This window comes from Elgaria multicarinata, chromosome 5 (genome assembly GCF_023053635.1).
Source record: "Elgaria multicarinata webbii isolate HBS135686 ecotype San Diego chromosome 5, rElgMul1.1.pri, whole genome shotgun sequence".
NCBI lineage: Eukaryota > Metazoa > Chordata > Lepidosauria > Squamata > Anguidae > Elgaria > Elgaria multicarinata.
In genome coordinates this window covers 138,843,190-138,860,141 of record NC_086175.1, presented here as the reverse complement: position 1 = coordinate 138,860,141, position 16,952 = coordinate 138,843,190, and the positions used below count along the sequence as shown (strand labels likewise).

The following is a 16,952-nucleotide window of genomic DNA, read 5'->3' as shown; positions in this document are numbered from 1 at the left end:
AAACAGGTTAAAAACACAATTACAAAATACAGTCTAAAAAGCACAACCAGGATAAAACCACGCAGCAAAGTTGATATAAGATTAAAATACAGAGTTAGAACAGCAAATTTAAATTTAAGTTAAAATTAAGTGCTAAAATCCTAATTACCCACATGTTTAGTTTTTAAACGTTTTTTAATGCTTTATGTGTGTATGTTCTGTGTTTTAGAGTTTTAAATTTTGTATACTTGTTTTTACTTCAATTTTAGAATTTCTGTAAACCGCCCAGAGAGCCCTGGCTATTGGAGCGGTATATAAGTGTAATAAATAAATAAATAAATAAATAAAATAAAATAAAATACTGAGAGAATAAAAAGGTCTTCAGCTGGCAACGAAAGGAGTACAGTGTAGGTGCCAGGCGGACCTCTCTGGGGAGCTCGTTCCACAACCAGGGTGCCACAGCGGAGAAGGCCCTCCTCCTAGTAGCCACCTGCCTCCTAGTAGCCACCTGCCTCACTTCCTTTGTCAGGGGCTAACGGAGAAGGAGCCCTGAGGATGATCTTAAGGTACATATGGGAGGAGGCGTTCCTTCAAATAACCTGGCCCCAAACCGTTTAGGGCTTTAAATGTCAATACCAGCACTTTGAATCGGGCCTGGACCTGGACTGGCAGCCAATGAAGTTGTAAAAGGACTGGCGTGATGTGAACTCACCGGCCAGTATGTTCTCTCTCTCTCTCTCTCTCTCTCTCTCTCTCTCTCTCTCTCTCTCTCTCTCTCTCTCTCTCTCTCTGAGTTTATTAATCAAAGCCCCTTGTGTCTGACGGTGCCAGTCTACCATTTATGCTATGCTGTGTTCACACTATGGCTGATGGACAGAAGCTCCCGTGGGCTCTGCAAAGGCAGAAGGCTATAATAAGAAACCTCGTGGACAATGCTGTATTTTTAAGGCAGGAAAACAGAGAGGCTGAAGCTTTGCAAAAGACCTGATGGTTTCCTTTCTGCAACTGGCAGTCCTGAGAGCCTTGGGCAAGTCTCTGTGCACCTCTGGCTTCTAGTATGGGAAGTGAGAGCAATAATGGAAGATAACTTGCTGGAGGGCATCGTTGTCACAGCTTCCTGCTTTGGAGGATGTATGAGAGGCAGAAAAATCTGAAGCAGGAACAGAGAGCTGGGGAGGATTTACCTAGGAGAGTCCAATGATGCTTTGAGTCTCCCTAATAGCATGCATGAACCCATTCACCTACGGGGTTGTTTTGTCCACTAGCAGCAGCTCAGAGTCCAGCTGTTTCATGATCTGTGGTTTGTGAGAACGCAAAGATTAGCTCTGAGACTATGAGATAAAATCTGAGCATTCTGGGCAAGACATAAATCTGCTCCCCCCAGACGGTTTAAACCTCTTGGGTCTTGTATCATCCTCAGTGAACGACTCCACCATTCCTCTTCTTCCTGGAAACCTTTTTCAAACTGTCTTCCAGGAATGTTTGTGATGCAAAGAGGTCAAACTGGGGTGGGGGAACCTCAGGCCCGTGGGCCAAATCCAGCCCTCCTGAGTTCTCGATCTGGGTCTGTGGGGGTCCCTCAGACGGCCCTGCCTACTTTCTGCACAACCACGAATCATTGGGTGGTTTCCCAACTGTTGTGCAGTTTCCACCTATTCTAAGAGGTTGAAATGGCTCTCCTAAGGGTTAGTTATGGGCAGTAAGAATCATAGAATCATAGAATAGCAGAGTTGGAAGGGGCCTACAAGGCCATCAAGTCCAACCCCCTGCTCCATGCAGGAATCCACCCTAAAGCATCCCTGACAGATGCTTGTCCAGCTGCCTCTTGAAGGCCTCTAGTGTGGGAGAGACCACAACCTCCCTAAGTAACTGATTCCAGTGTCATACTGCTCTAACAGTCAGGAAGTTTTTCCTGATGTCCAGCTGGAATCTGGCTTCGTTTAACTTGAGCCCATAGAATTATGGAGTCGGAAGGGACCACAAGGATCCTCAGTCCAGCCCTCAGCAATGTGCAGGAAAACCCATTAAACCATCCATGAGAGGTGGCTGTCCAGCCTCTTCTTAAAAACCTCCAGAGATGGAGAACCCACAACCTCCGTTAGATAGACCGTTCCACTGTTGTACAGCTCTTAACGTCAGGAAATTTTTCCTTATATTTAATTGAAATCTAGAGAGCTGTAACTTATACCAATTATTTCGGGTCCTAATTTCTTTGGCCATGGAAAATAGCTCTTGGCCATCTTCCCTGTGGCACCCTTGTATGTACTTGAACACTGCTAACATGACTCCCCTCAGTCTTCTTTCCTCCAGACTGAACATCCCAAATCCCTTCAGACTGTGCCATACAGCCTGTCCTGAAGTCCCTGCATCATCTTTGCTGCCCTCCTCTGAACCTGCTCTAACCTGTCAGTGTCCTTCTGGAAACGGGGTGCCCAGAATCATAAACAATACTCCAAGTGTGGTCTCACCAGATCTTTAAGATAAGTTTTGCAAGTTTTTGGGGCCCAACCCCTTTGTCTCTCTCCTTGCCAACCACTGGAATGTGGTCCCCAAGAGCTTCTGCAAAATGGAATTCAGTCCTCAGACTGAGAAAGTTGCCCCATCCCTCTGTTGAATGGGTGTGCAGTTCTTGTAAGAATTATTATTATTATCATAGAATAGTAGTGTTGGAAGGGGCCTATAAGGACATTGAATCTGACCCCCTGCTGGCTTCCTTTTGTAATTTCTAGTCCAGCTGGGGCAGCTCCTCTTCTCTGCTTCTGCTCAGCTTGGAGTCAGGAATCAGAATGAGACTCCCCACCCACTCAGCTGCTGAGAGCAATCAGGCCACACCTCTTCAGGCTCTGCAGCAACTCTGAGGACATGCCCCTTGACTCAGCACTCAGGAGCACATGGCAAGCACATGGCTACTTTGAATAGGCAGCCTCCTGAATTTACTGGAGGCCTTCCTCCTCCTTGCCTTGGTCTCCTCTTCTACTACCCTCCCCCTGACAAACTCCTGTTTGCTCCCTTTGATTGCTCTCTCTGGGAGCTGGCTTCCTTTTGTAGCTTCTAGTCCAGCTGGGGCAGCTCCTCTTCTCTGCTTCTGCTCAGCTTGGAGTCAGTGGTGGGACAATGGCAGCTTTCCTCAACCTGGTTTCCTCCAGATGTGTGTTGACCACAACATCGCCAGATGACTTAGACTAGAACTCCTGCAGCTCCTGGCCATGCTGGCCCGGAATTCTGGGAGCTGCTGCATTCCAACATGTCTAGAGGGCACCAGGTTGGGGAGTGGGGGGCTAGGCTAGGACAAGGGGAAATGGGAGACTTTGATCCTGAGTCCAGACCAACCCAAAAGCTTCTACTGTTGATCCGAAGGTAGTGGGAGAGTTTTCACAAGAAAACCAAGCAGTGAAACCCAAACGCAGTGACACATCATAGGCATTCAGTAAACATGAAAGAAGAAGAAAATACCCCCCAATGCCAACAATTTATCAGTCCAGACACATTCTCAGGGGAAAAGCAATCTGATATATTATAATGGATAAAGTGACTACAGAAACCGAAATTCAAATCCACACGCAGCTGTGAAACATCCTTTCAAACTAACCTACCTTGCAGGGGTTGTTGTGAGGCCAAATAATGAGATAGCACCATGTGGGCAACTTAGAAGAACTGTAGGGTAAAAATAGACTTGCTACTGGTTCTTTATTCAAAGGAATGGTTACTTATTTAGTTAGGAGATGTTCTATGAAATAAGGTACAGATGGCAACTAGAGTTACTCAAGAAGTAAGCAGGACAGATTCTCTCAGGGACTTCGTCCCCAGCACCCCACCCACTCTTCCCTGCAGGGAAGAGCTCTTATCTCTTATCTGATTGGAGATAAGAGTGTTTCCCTGGCTGCACAGTAGCAAAGGCTTTCTTTTTCAGTGCACAGTAGGGAAAAGCTCTTATCTCTGTTTAGCTGTTGATTGGAGATAAGAGCTCTTATCTGCTGGGAGAGTGGAAGAGGCCAAAGAAGCTGGCAGGCCAGATGGGGCACCCCTGTGGGTCAGAGGACCCCCATCCCTGATATAAATAATAATTCTGACCTACCAAACCAGTTTATTAATAAATACAAATATATGGGGGGAAACCTGTCCTGTCCCAGAGCCCATTAGTGGTGTAGTGGAGCCAGTGTGGTGTAGTGGTTAGAGCGTTGGACTGGGAGTCAGGAGATCCAGGTTCTAGTCCCCACTCAGCCATGGAAACCCACTGGGTGACCTTGGGCCAGTCACAGACTCTCGGCCCAACCTACCTCACAGGGTTGTTGTTGTGAGGATAAAATGGAGAGGAGGATTATGTATGCCGCCTTGTGTTCCTTGGATGAACAAAGGTGGGATATAAATGTAATAAATAAATAAATAAATAAATAGTGGTAAAATACATAATCTAGGATGGTGGAGTCTTTTTTCCTAAAGTAATGGTAGTCGGGTGCTTTAAATTCGCTCTCCTCTTGTGCCTTTAACAGCAGTCTGGCCCAGAAAATATAGTCAAGATTTCAGTATCTTGAGCAGAAGTCTAGAGGCACAACTTGTAAAGGACGCTGAAAGAGCAGCCCCTACAACATGCTTTCCCAGCATGCCTGAGATGATGGGTTTTATAATCCTAAACTTACGGAGGTCACTAGTAGGGGAAGGGAGTACCATACTGCTGTTGGGACTGGGGTTAGACTAAATGTCCTCTGGGATCCCTTCCCCCCAAGCCCATGATTTTATAGATCTTTGAACAATGGTGTGTGTGTGTGTGTGTGTGTGTGTGTGTGTGTGTGTGCATGCCACTAACACATTTCCATGGCAACAGGGGGAAAGCCAAGAAGAATTGGTTTAAATTGCAACAAGGCAGACCTAAGTTATGTTCTTTCTTCCAAGAAGTCCTCAAGGGAGATTGTGGAGCCTCCGTTACATGGAGTTTTAATATACTGGAGGGGGTTGGGGAAAACAGACCTGATTTAAAAAAAAAAAAACTGCCAGGAACGATTCTCTTTTTTCTTTTCTTTTTAAAATGATTATCTTGTGAAAGTTTGGTCTGTATTTTAAGGTGTCGCGATGGGAGACGGTAAATGGGTGGCTGTGATATATCCTATCTGCATGCTGAAAGAACGGCCCCTGTGCATCATTTCAAGATCGAAGAAAGGGAAAGAGAGATCAGCCAGCAAGGACTTGAACCAACATGGAAGTCACCCCCTGGTGTGGCGGGAGAAAGCCTTCCTGCCAGGAAGGGGCTGCAGCCCAGTCGTAGAGCCCCTGCCTTGCACACAGGAGATTCCAGGTTCATCCTCCAATGGCATCTCCAGGGAGAGCTAGGAAGGAATTCTTCCTGAAACTTTGGAGAGCAGTTGCTGCCAGCCATTGTCAACTGTACTAGGGTAGAACCATAGAATCATAGAATAGTAGAGCTGGAAGGAGCCTCTAAGGCCATCGAGTCCAACTCCCTGCTCAGTGCAGGAATCCACCCTAAAGCATCCCTGACAGATGGTTGTCCAGCTGCCTCTTGAAGGCCTCGAGTGTGGGAGAGCCCACAACCTCCCTAGGGAACTGGTTCCATTGTCGTACTGATTTAACAGTCAAGACGTTTTTCCTGATGTCCAGGAGGAATCTGGCTTTCTTTAACTTGAGCCCGTTATTCCGTGTCCTGCACTCTGGGAGGATCGAGAAGAGATCTTGGCCCTTTTCTGTGTGACAACCTTTTAAGTATTTGAAGAGTGCTATCCTGTCTCCCCAATCTTCTCTTCTCCAGGCTAAACATGCCCAGTTCTTTCAGCCTATCTTCACGGGGCTTTGTTTCCAGTCCCCTGATCATCCTGGTTGCCCTCCTCTGAACACGTTCCAGCTTGTCTGCGTCCTTCTTGAATTGTGGAGCCCAGAACTGGACGCAATACTCTAGATGAGGCCTAACCAGGGCCGAATAGAGAGGAACCAGGACCTCATGTGATTTGGAAGCTAGACTTCTATTAATGCAGCCCAAAATAGCATTTGCCTTTCTTGCAGCCATATCACACCGTTGGCTCATATTCAGCTTGTGATCTACAACAATTCCAAGATCCTTCTCGTTTGATGAACTGAGGGCCTGACTCAGTATATAAAGCAGCCTCCTATGTTCTTATGCTAATCCCCATGGCTGGTGGAGGGGTGGGGTTATGCCCTTATGCCTTTGGCTGTGGCTGCCAAGAGGCAGGAGAAGCCCACAAAGTAGAGCTTATGTATCTCAAACACTCCAACGTTTCACAATAAAAACAGTTCCACGCTTGTAACAGATTCTGGGGCTAAGCCATGGTGACTCATATTATGCCTTGAGACTGTGCAACTGGAATTCAGATATCAAGCTTAAACAAATATGCCAACATTTTGAAATTCTAGTGCTACAGAGATGACAAGTCCACATATGTTGAATGAATGGAGAGGAATGTTGGGAGCTCTCTTCTGCGGAATCAGGCAACTGGTCCAACTAGCCCAGTATTGTCGACACTGACTGGCAGCAATAGCTTTCTGGAGTTTCAGGTAGGAGTTCCCCTCAGCCCTATCTGGAGATGCTGCCAGGATTGCACCTGGGACATTCTGCATGCAAAGCCACTGAGCGATACTACAAGGGGATTGTGCCCAGGAACGCTGCTCTTCTGCTGAACTTCCATGCGTTCAGTTGAACCTCTAAACAAACAGGCCCAGTTCTTTCAGCCTATCTTCACGGGGCTTTGTTTCCAGTCCCCTGATCATCCTGGTTGCCCTCCTCTGAACACGCTCCAGCTTGTCTGCGTCCTTCTTGAATTGTGGAGCCCAGAACTGGACTCAATACTCTAGATGAGGCCTAACCAGGGCCGAATAGAGAGGAACCAGGACCTCACGTGATTTGGAAGCTCTACTTCTATTAATGCAGCCCAAAATACCATTGGCCTTTCTTGCAGCCAAATGTTGTGGAGGTTGTGGGAAGAGATACTTAACCTTCTCAGCTCTATGGTATGTCTCAGAACTGAATCTAAACATTCCCACTACTTTGGAGGAGGGAGTGTTGTTTTCTTTGGTTAGACTGTGCACCTCGTCAGACATTCAGAGAGAGAGAGAGAGATTTTAATCCTGCTCCACCCGCCCCACATGTTCAACATATGATTTGTTGGTTCAGTAGGGCTTCTGTCAACAGCTTTTGACTAGGCTTACTTCTTTTGGTGAATGCAGACTTTTGAGCTACACAGAACGCGTATTTCAGGTGAAGGAAAAAGCAGCTTGTTCCCAATTATGAAAAGAGCTACTCCCTAAGAACATGAGAAGTGCCCTGATGCTGGATCAGACCAAGGGTCCATCTAGTCCAGCACTCTGTTCGCAGTGGCCAAACAGCCCTCGGCCAGGGATGAACAAGCAGGACATGGTGCAACAGCACCCTCCCGCCCTTGTTCCCAGCAACTGGTGCACACAGGCTTACTGCCTCGAATACTGGAGATAGCACACAACCATCAGGGCTAGTAGCCATGGATAGCCTTCACATCCAGGAGTTTATCCAACTCCCTTTTAAAGCCATCCAAATTGGTGGCCATCACTATATCTCATGGCAGTGAGTTCCATAATTTAACTCTGCGCTGTGTGAAGAAGCCACTTCCTTTTAACTGTCCTGCTCCCTGCTTCTATGTGTGATGTTCATAGAATCATAGAATCATAGAATAGCAGAGTTGGAAGGGGCTTACAAGGCCATCGAGTCTAACCCCCTGCTCAATGCAGGAATCCACCCTAAAGCATCCCTGACAGAGGGTTGTCCAGCTGCCTCTTGAAGGCCTCTGGTGTGGGAGAGCCCACAACCTCCCTAGGGAACTGGTTCCATTGTCGTACTGCTCTAACAGTCAGGAAGTTTTTCCTGATGTCCAGCTGGAATCTGGCTTCCTTTAACTTGAGCCCATGATTCCGTGTCCTGCACTCTGGGAGGATCGAGAAGAGATCCTGGCCCTCCTCTGTGTGACAACCTTTTAAGTATTTGAAGAGTGCTCTCATGTCTCCCCTCCATCTTCTCTTCTCCAGGCTAAACCTGCCCAGTTGTCTCAGTTGTCTCAGTCTCTCTTCATAATGTTCTCTGGCCTTGATCCCTCCTCTGGCTCTGAGGCGGAGGAGGCATAGTCTGGTGAGCCATCTTCTGCCCCCTTGGACTTCCTAGGGCAGAGGAGACGTGGCTTCACCAGAATCCTCACCACCATCCTGCCAGAGGAGCCAGCGGCTGCAGAATCAAGACAGAGAGCTCCTCAGAGGAGACTGCTGAAATATGTGCCTGAATTAAAAAGAAAAGGAAAGATGTGTCTACATATTTTTATTTTTATTTTTTAAAAAAGGTTTTAAGTGGCCTCCAGAAAGTTGGTGAACCAGGAGATTCAGTGGTCAAATGAATGGAATAACATCAGTGGAGCATTTTGAACACTCAAAAAGAATGTGTGATAAATGCGTAATAACAAACAGCCGGTGTTATTCTACAAGATTAGATACATCAGAGAAGGGCTGGCTCCTGCTCCCTGTCAATATTATTGGGGGGGAGGGTAGCAGTTTGGAACAAGGCCCCTCCCTCAAAGGGTGGACAGACTGTTGGAGTAGGATCGGGTGATGCCTGGCCTCCAGATGCTGTTTGACTACAACTCCCATCAGCCCCAGCCTACAAAGCCAATGATGATGGATGATGGAAGCTGTAGTCCAACAACCTTTCACCCACCCTTGTTTTAGAGGGATTGAGATTGGGGCGATGGCCCCAAGTGTGTGTGTGTGTGTGTGTGTGTGTGTGGTGTCTGCCACTACAGGTTACAAATCTTCATAAGTGGAGGCAGCTTCTTCTTCCACCAGCTGCTGGCATTCAGAATTGGAACTTACGACGTTTGTGTTTGTGTACGTGTGAGTGTGTGGAGAGATGACAACATTAGCATCATGAGACACGACAGCAGCAGAGTGCAAACAAGAAACCTCTTTGTTTTTCCTCCTGTTTCGCAAAATCAGCTCCATTGTAGATCTCGTTGGGCTTTTCTTCCTGCAAAAGGGCGCGCACAGAGGCCTCCCAGAATCCAGCCACCCTCTTCTCGCTTTAAGATGCTTGTTATCACAGCTTCTGGGCCTCTGAGGCCTGTGCGATTTGCAAGAGATGACACGGCACCTTTGCTTAGATACGAGAGCCATAAAACATTTGGTTAACCAGGTGATCAGAGCGGAAAACATCCCATGGTGGGACATAAGCAGCGTAGCAAAGAGCCAGTGACGGAACACTGAAAACACCAACTGACTACAAAGCGAGGAAAGCCACGGGATCAAGTGACAGGAAGCCAGATTCCGGCTGGACATCAGGAAAAACTTCCTGACTGTTAGAGCAGTACGACAATGGAACCAGTGACCTAGGGAGGTGGTGGGCTCTCCCACACTGGAGGCCTTCAAGAGGCAGCTGGAGAACCATCTGTCAGGGATGCTTTAGGGTGGATTCCTGCATGGAGCAGGGGGTTGGACTCGATGGCCTTGTAGGCCCCATCCATCTCTGGTATTCTATGATTCTATGAGACCCAAATCTGTTCAAATCACCTGATTCCATCTTCAAATTTAACCTGTGACCCTGTTCGGATGGCACACTCAGCCAGAGAGGTTGAGGTTCTGACTTAGCATATGGTGGGAACCATTCCTAACCCTGGTGGCTACATAACCATGGTTTAAACATGCTCACTAACCATTTGCTGCAAAAGGGTTAGTGGCCTAACCATGGCTCAGCATGTCATCTAAAGAAGCCTAGCATGTCCCCAACCCCATGCCTCACGCTACTTTGCAAGTCCAAATGCTGGGGCTCCAGATCATGGCCTTGTTTTCATAAAACTATCTAGCTGGGAGAAATAATAGGAAGGCCAGCTGGTTCAGGCCCCTTGCCCAATCCAGACCCTAGTGGGGCGCAAGTAGAGACAGCAGGTGGACAACAGAAAGGTGGTCACCACTGAACAAGCACGTTGCTCCAGAGGACTTGGGCTGAGGGGAAAGTAGAAAATTCTTCCAGGACCGTTGGCTGCAATTTGAACCCCAGACAGGGAAGTTAGTCATTCCAAGCACTATACCAGGAAATTATAACAAATACTGCTGTGTCATTGTGGGCATCACCCAAACGTGTGCATGCGTTGTCTGCAACTTCTTCTACTGTAAGAGAAACAAATAGATTTCAATACCTCTCGGAAAACCATGCCCGAGGGGAGAGTTACTTAACTCTCTCAGCTGTATCTTTTGTCTCAAAACTGCACCAAATCTAAACATTCCCTTTATTTTGGGGGAGACAGGTGCTGTTGTCCAGGGTTAAACTGAACACTTCCTCATTCATTCATTTTTATATAGACAGTTACTTCTGTTTGATTTGTTTTACGTGGCAAACAATTCTGCCAAATGCACCCTAAAACTGGCTGAAGACATTTCACTCTCCCTCCAACCACAGGAGCCTTTGCAATGAACAAGAGCTGAGATAAAATGATGTACCTATTTTCAATTTAGCTATCATTGGGTGCGTGTGTGAGAGACAGAAGATGCTCTGTTTTTCAATGCACTATCAATTGCTCCCTCAAAATCAAACTCTGGGCAGTAACTGAGCAACAGCCCCGGAAATGGGGTTTTAAGGCTCCATCACTCACATTGCATTTACCTTGTGAATTCGCAGTGTCAAATATGAAGCAAGGCAGTGAATCCTAAACTGCCTTTTGGTACAGCCTGATAAGGCAATCTTTCAATTTTGGGTCTCTGTTGTCTTGCAACTCATTTATAAGGCATAATTGCTCTGATAACATGTACTTCCATGCTGCATAAATACATGATAAACTGCCTTGATATTGCACTCCTTTTGTGTGAGCTATTATTTCAACATCCTGTCCCGCAGATGTTCTTATTTTGCCATCCTTTGGTTCCTTCAATCAGAGAAGGGGAAAGCATCAAGGGACTGTCGGCATATTTGATATACCAAGGATGCATCGCTACCAAGAGTAGGAAAGCGTGTTCAAAGCAGACTTCAGTGAGATGGTGGGTGGAGACAGATGACCAACTGACCAAGTGGCATCACTCGCTAAAGACCTCCACTTTTACCACACGTTAGAAAACGCAGCAGGAGAAAAACTGCACTGCGTTTTTATGAATTCAGACAACCAAGCAAAACTTGGTAGAAAACCTTATTCCTTGGTGAATTATAAGGGCCGTGACACCATCAAGGGGAGCGAGTTATGTTGTGACATGGGTTTCATGAGCCCTTTTTTGCCACATCCCTTCACTGGTCTCCCAGGTGGTAAGGTAGAGGTGCACGTAGGTACAGAAAAAAGGAAAGGGAAAATTAGAGTGACCCTATGAAAAGGAGGACAGGGCTCCTGTATCTTTAATAGTTGTGTAGAAAAGGGAATGTCAGCAGGTGTCCTTTGTATGCATGCAGCACCTGGTGAGATTCCCTCTTCATCACAACAGTTAAAGCGGCAGGAGCTATACTAGAGTGACCAGATACAAAAGAAGGCAGGGCTCCTGCAGCTTTAACTGTTGTGATGAAGAGGGAATTTCACCAGGTGCTGCATGCCTACAAAGGACACCTGATGACATTCCCTCTCCTGTTAAAGATACAGGAGCCCTGTCCTCCTTTCATAGGGTCACCCTAGGAAAATGGGTTCTCTGTGTGAGCCAAAGACCAACCAATGTGGGGCACAAGAGCAAGCCTGTCACAGAATAACTAAGCAGACCACAAAGAAAGAACCACCTGGAGTGGTGTCAGCCACGCCCAACCAGCAGCCGCTGGTGGGAAGCAGCAAACGCCCATTGCTTTCTGTTGTGAGGGTCATTCCCCAGCCGCTTCTGGTTCCACATTCTGCACTGCCCTTTCTCCCACCAGCTCTGCCCAGATGTGTTAGATGTCCAGCCAGATTCCAGCTGGACATCAGGAAAAACTTCCTGGCTGTTAGAGCAGTACAACAATGGAATCAGTTCCCTAGGGAGGTGGTGGGCTCTCCCACACAAGAGGCCTTCAAGAAGCAGCTGGACAACCCTCTGTCAGGGATGCTTTAGGGTGGATTCCTGCATTGAGCAGGGGGTTGGACTCGATGGCCTTGTAGGCCCCTTCCAACTCTGCTATTCTATGATTCTATGTGCCATTCCCACCACTACAGCCAACAGCCATGTTGGTTCTGGAAGATGGCAGTTGTTGTAGCCTGATACACCTGGAGGGTGCTGAGTTGGAAAAGGCTGCCTGCACAGTATTCACTCCGCATCTTCATATGGAGCCTTCTTTTGAAGTATTTGTTTGCTGTTTATTTATTTATTTATTTATTTATTACATTTCTATACCGCCCAATAGCCGGAGCTCTGACGCCTTGTGATGTGCTGGACTCTAACTCCCAGCATGCCCCAGCATGCTGGAGATTGTAGTACAATACATCTGGAGGGGACCATGTTGGGGGAAGGCTGATTTAAAGTGGTTCAAAACATGCCTCCCTCCATAGGCCTAATCGTACTGGCAGGCCAGTGCATTTTAGAGCAGCACAGGACTCTTCTTCAGGCTTCTATGGAAAGTGTCTCTAATCCTTTGAGAGCCTGTCAAGAGCTGCATATGAAATACAGTTTATTTCAAGGACGTCATCTTGCAATACCTAGTCAGCAGCCATGTGGCCTGTTTAGCCCATGAGCCTTGGGAATTGGCACTCACAGTTTGAATACTTGTGTTTCATAATTGCAACCATTGCAAAGGTGCCGTCAGTCCTGTGGAGGACTTCAGTAAGGCTTTGCACAGTCACAGACCGGGTTATGTGACTGGTGTCTTTCTTGGCTGCCTTGCTGGGATGGGATTTGGAGGCACTGTTTTACAGTGGCTCTATTCCTTCCTTTAGGGGTGGACCCAGAAGGTGGTTCTGGGGGACTCCTGTTCAACTCCTTGGCCCTTGACCTCTGGTGACCCTCAGGGTTCTGTTTTGTCCCCCATGTTATTTAACATATACATGAAACCTTATGCTGATGACACCCCAACTCTACTACTCCTTTCCACCCAATTCCAAGGAATGACTCTCCCACACTAGAGTCATTCAAGAGGCAGCTGGACAACCATCTGTCAGGGATGCTTTAGGGTGGATTCCTGCATTGAGCAGGGGGTTGGACTCTGGCCTTGTAGGCCCCTTCCAACTCTGCTATTCTATGATTCTATGATTCTATGATAAGCAGTTTTGGTGCTAAACTGGTGTCTGTCAGAAGTAATGGACTGGATGAGGGCGAACAAATTGAAGCTTAATCCAGACAAGACAGAGGTGCTCCTGGTCAGTCGAAAGGCAGATCAGGGAATAGGGATTCAGCTTGTGCTGGATGAGGTTACGCTCCCCCTGAAGACACAGGTCCGCAGCTTGGGTGTGCTTCTGGATTCAGCCCTGAGCCTGGATGACTAGGTTTCAGCAGTGGCCAAGAGTGCATTTGCACAGTTAAAGCTCGTGCGCCAGCTGTGCCCTTTCCTAGAGATGTCAGACCTGGACATGGTAACACATGCCTTAGTTACATCCCACTTGGATTACTGTAACATGCTCTACATGGGGCTGCCTTTGAAGTCTGTCCATGTTATCTGAAAGACTGTATTCTCCCTTACAAGCCTGCTTATGTTTAAGTTCTTCAGAGGAAGCCCTTCTCTCAGTCCCACCACCATCACAGGCACACCTGGTGGGAACGTGGGAGAAGAGGGCCTTCTCGGTGGCTGCTCCGGTGCCCTGGAACTCTCTTCCCAGAGAAACTAGACTGACTCCCTCCTTGATGTGCTTTCAGGGGCAGGCAAAAACGTTTTTGTTCCGGCAATCCTTTGGGAAATAATCTGGACCTTGGTCTGTGCCAAGGACTTTTAAAATTGTTATTTTAAATGTTCTAATGTTTTAATGTTGGAACATATTCAATATTTTTTTTAACTTTTGTATATTTCTATTTATAGGTTTTAAATGTATATGTTTCAAATTTTGTAATGCTGCCTTGAGGCCCAGTATTGCGCAAAAGGTGGGATATAAACAAATAACGTAATAATAATAATAATAATAATAATAATAATAATAATAATGCATTTGCACAGCCCTCAGATGGTGTAACACCTGGTGTTTTGCTGCACCAGCACAACTCCATGAAATGCAAAGCCCTTTTCACCTGAGCCTTTCCACTGTTCACCTTGCAAGGTGGACTCTACTGTCAGAACACAGTATCAGACTACATAGTAGAAGCTGTCTTGATGCAAAGAACCAGATCAGAAGAATGTCTCTGATTGTCATTGTTCCTGATTTATTCAACAGTAGCTACCACCGAAAAGACAGTTTCACTTTTGAGTACTTAGGAAACCACATCCATCATCCCAGGCAAAGTAGCCTGGCTGGGGATGATGGAAGCTGTAGTCCAACACATCTAAGCAGCACCAAATTGGGGAAGGATGGTCTACGCAGAATTTAAATGTCACAGTCTCACTCTGTTTTAGCTAAGAAGTGAGCAAAACTAGCTAAGGAAAAAATAGCTAAGCACTTGACACCACCCTTCTACCACTACAGATGAAAGAGATGTCAGGTTTCTCTCCCCCCCCCTTTTTTTTTTTAAGAAGTGACAACAACAACAGCAGCAGTAGCAAAATCAATGTGTCCATCCACACAATCTATTGCACTTTCCTTTGCACATGCTGGCATTTCTCATGTCAGTTCTTACGCGTGCTCCATGGGGAAGGACCACTCTGTCCCTGAGGAGCCCTGCAAGACCCAGAACCCCCCCCCAAAATCACCCCCTCGTCCTTTGCACATGCCGGCATCTTCAAGCCTAACAGCGCAGACTTTGGGAAGTGTGCTTGCCTGTGTCAAAGGGACAAGCAGAGGGGTAGATCCCAGCATGACTATCCGTGCACAGGATTCCCCGAGCCCAGCATGGAGGGGACACATGGCAGAACTTAACTAAAACAGCTTAATCTCTCTCTCTCCCTGCCCCGCCCCGCCCTGCCCCTGCATCCACCCAGCCAGCCATCATTAGCCAAACAGGAGAATGAGCACCAAGCCGACGACAAGGGAGGAATGCATAACCGGACGAATGCCTGCCCAGCAGGATCCTCTGAGAAGGACGTCCCAGCTCCGCTCCTGGCGAAGTTGCCGGAGCGAGCGAGCAAGCGAGCGGGCGGACCTGCCTGCCTCCCTCCCTCCCTCCCTGCCTGCCTCCCTCCCTCCCTCCCTGCCTGCCTGCCTCCCTCCCTCCTTGCCTCCCTCCCTCCCTCCTTGCCTTCCTGCCTGCCTGTCTCCCTCCCTCCTTGCCTGCTTGCCTCCCTGCCTGCCTCCCTCCTTGCCTGACTGCCTCCCTCCCTCCCTCCTTGCCTCCCTGCCTCCCTTCCTGCCTGCCTCCCTCCTTGCCTGCCTCCCTCCCTGCCTGCCTGCCTCCTTCCCTACCTGCATGCCTCCCTGCCTGCCCACCTGCATGCCTCCCTGCCTGCCTGCCTCCCTCGCCTGCCTGCCTCCCTGCCTCCCTCCCTCCCTCCCTGCCTGCATGCCTCCCTGCCTGCCCACCTGCATGCCTCCCTTCCTGCCTGCCTGCCTCCCTCCTTGCCTCCCTGCCAGCCTCCCTCCTTGCCTGACTGCCTCCCTCCCTCTCTCCTTGCCTCCCTGCCTCCCTCCCTACCTGCATGCCTCCCTGCCTGCCCACCTGCATGCCTCCCTTCCTGCCTGCCTGCCTCCCTCCTTGCCTGCCTGCCTCCCTGCCTCCCTCCCTCCTTCCTTGCCTGCCCCCCGCCCCGCCTCCGCCGCGCCCAGCGCTGCCAGTCCTGCGCGCAGCCTTTCAGCACCACGGACAGAGACCGCGAGCGGGCCACGGGCGCCGGCGGGGCGCTCGCCCAGGCTGCCTCGGGGCAGGAGGCGAGCTGAGCCGCCGCCGCCGCCGCCTCCCTCGGGGTCGCCGTAGCAACGGCGTGGGGGCTGCTGCTGCCGCCCCCGCCGCTCCCGGCGCCCCGCTTGCTGCGACCTGGGACAGGTGCTGCCCCGCGCTCCGGCCCCGGCTCCGGGCTCCCGCCTCGCGCGCCCTCGCGGGAGGAGAACTTTTCCTCCTCGCTCGCTCTCGCGCGCGCTCTTTCCCCGTTCCTCCTGCATCTCTCGCATTCCGCCGTCCTGCCGCCGCCCCCCCCCCCCGCCCGGCCCCGATCCCTTTCTCCCCTCCCCCCCGCTTTCCTCCCGCGCGCTTCCATCTGCCAGGCGGAGCGGCTCGTGCCCGGGACGGGCTCCCCCACCCCACCCCCACCCCGCCCCTTCCAAATCCTTTTGTTCTGCCTCGCCGCCGCCGCCGCCTCGCAACTCTCCGCCGCTCCCTCCCCCCCGGCCCGGCTCCCCTCCCCTCCTCCCCTCCCCCCCTCCAAATTCCCCCCAAGTCCGCGAACTCGTGGCGCCGGCGGCCGGGGACGCGGCGGCGGCGAGCAGCAGGACTCACATGTCAGACGCCGCGGGCTGGTACTGCTGGCTCCGGCAGAGGATGGCGTGGCCGCAAGCCTGGCCCATGGCTCCGCATCCTCCCGCTGGCCGGGCGCGCCGGGCGGGCAGGGCGGCTGGCCGAGGCGGCGGCCGCGGGCGAGGGCGAGGGCGAGGGCGAGGGGCGTCCCGGCGCCGCTGCTCGCCTTCCCCGAGCGCCGCTGGAGCCGCCGGGAGCTGCCTGCCGCTTCCTCTGGGCGCTGGGAGGGAGTTGGGAGGCTGAGGCTGTAACCGAGCCTAATGCGGGTTGCTGAAGCATGCGGGAGGGGGGGAGCGAAAGTGGGAGCGTGCGGGAGGCAGGGCGAGCTGGCGCGTGTGCGGCGCTGCGTGTGAACAGGCAGGCAAGGAGGTCACCTGTAGCCCGATGGGGCTGGCGGGGTGGGGGGAGGCGAGGGGGAGCGGATGCTGGCTGTGGCTCATTAGCAGCTGCTGGTTTCTTGGGACGCGGGAGCCTGTTTTAAAAGGGAAAGGGAAAGAAAGCACTGACTGGTGTTGACAGTTCGTCAAATGGCATTTTGGAGG

The 16,952-nt window shown here is 50.0% G+C and overlaps 1 protein-coding gene across 1 annotated transcript in view; it reads right to left on the bottom strand.

Moving 5' to 3' along the window:
• The window catches only part of PDE2A (phosphodiesterase 2A), a 455,035-nt gene extending 438,553 nt beyond the window's left edge, over positions 1-16,482 (bottom strand). Inside the window, exon 1 of the mRNA XM_063127363.1 lies at positions 16,393-16,482. Within this exon, the coding sequence (XP_062983433.1) occupies positions 16,393-16,460 (68 nt within the window). The 5' untranslated portion in view covers positions 16,461-16,482. The remainder of the gene's footprint in view (positions 1-16,392) is intronic.
• Positions 16,483-16,952: the final 470 nt, after the last annotated feature.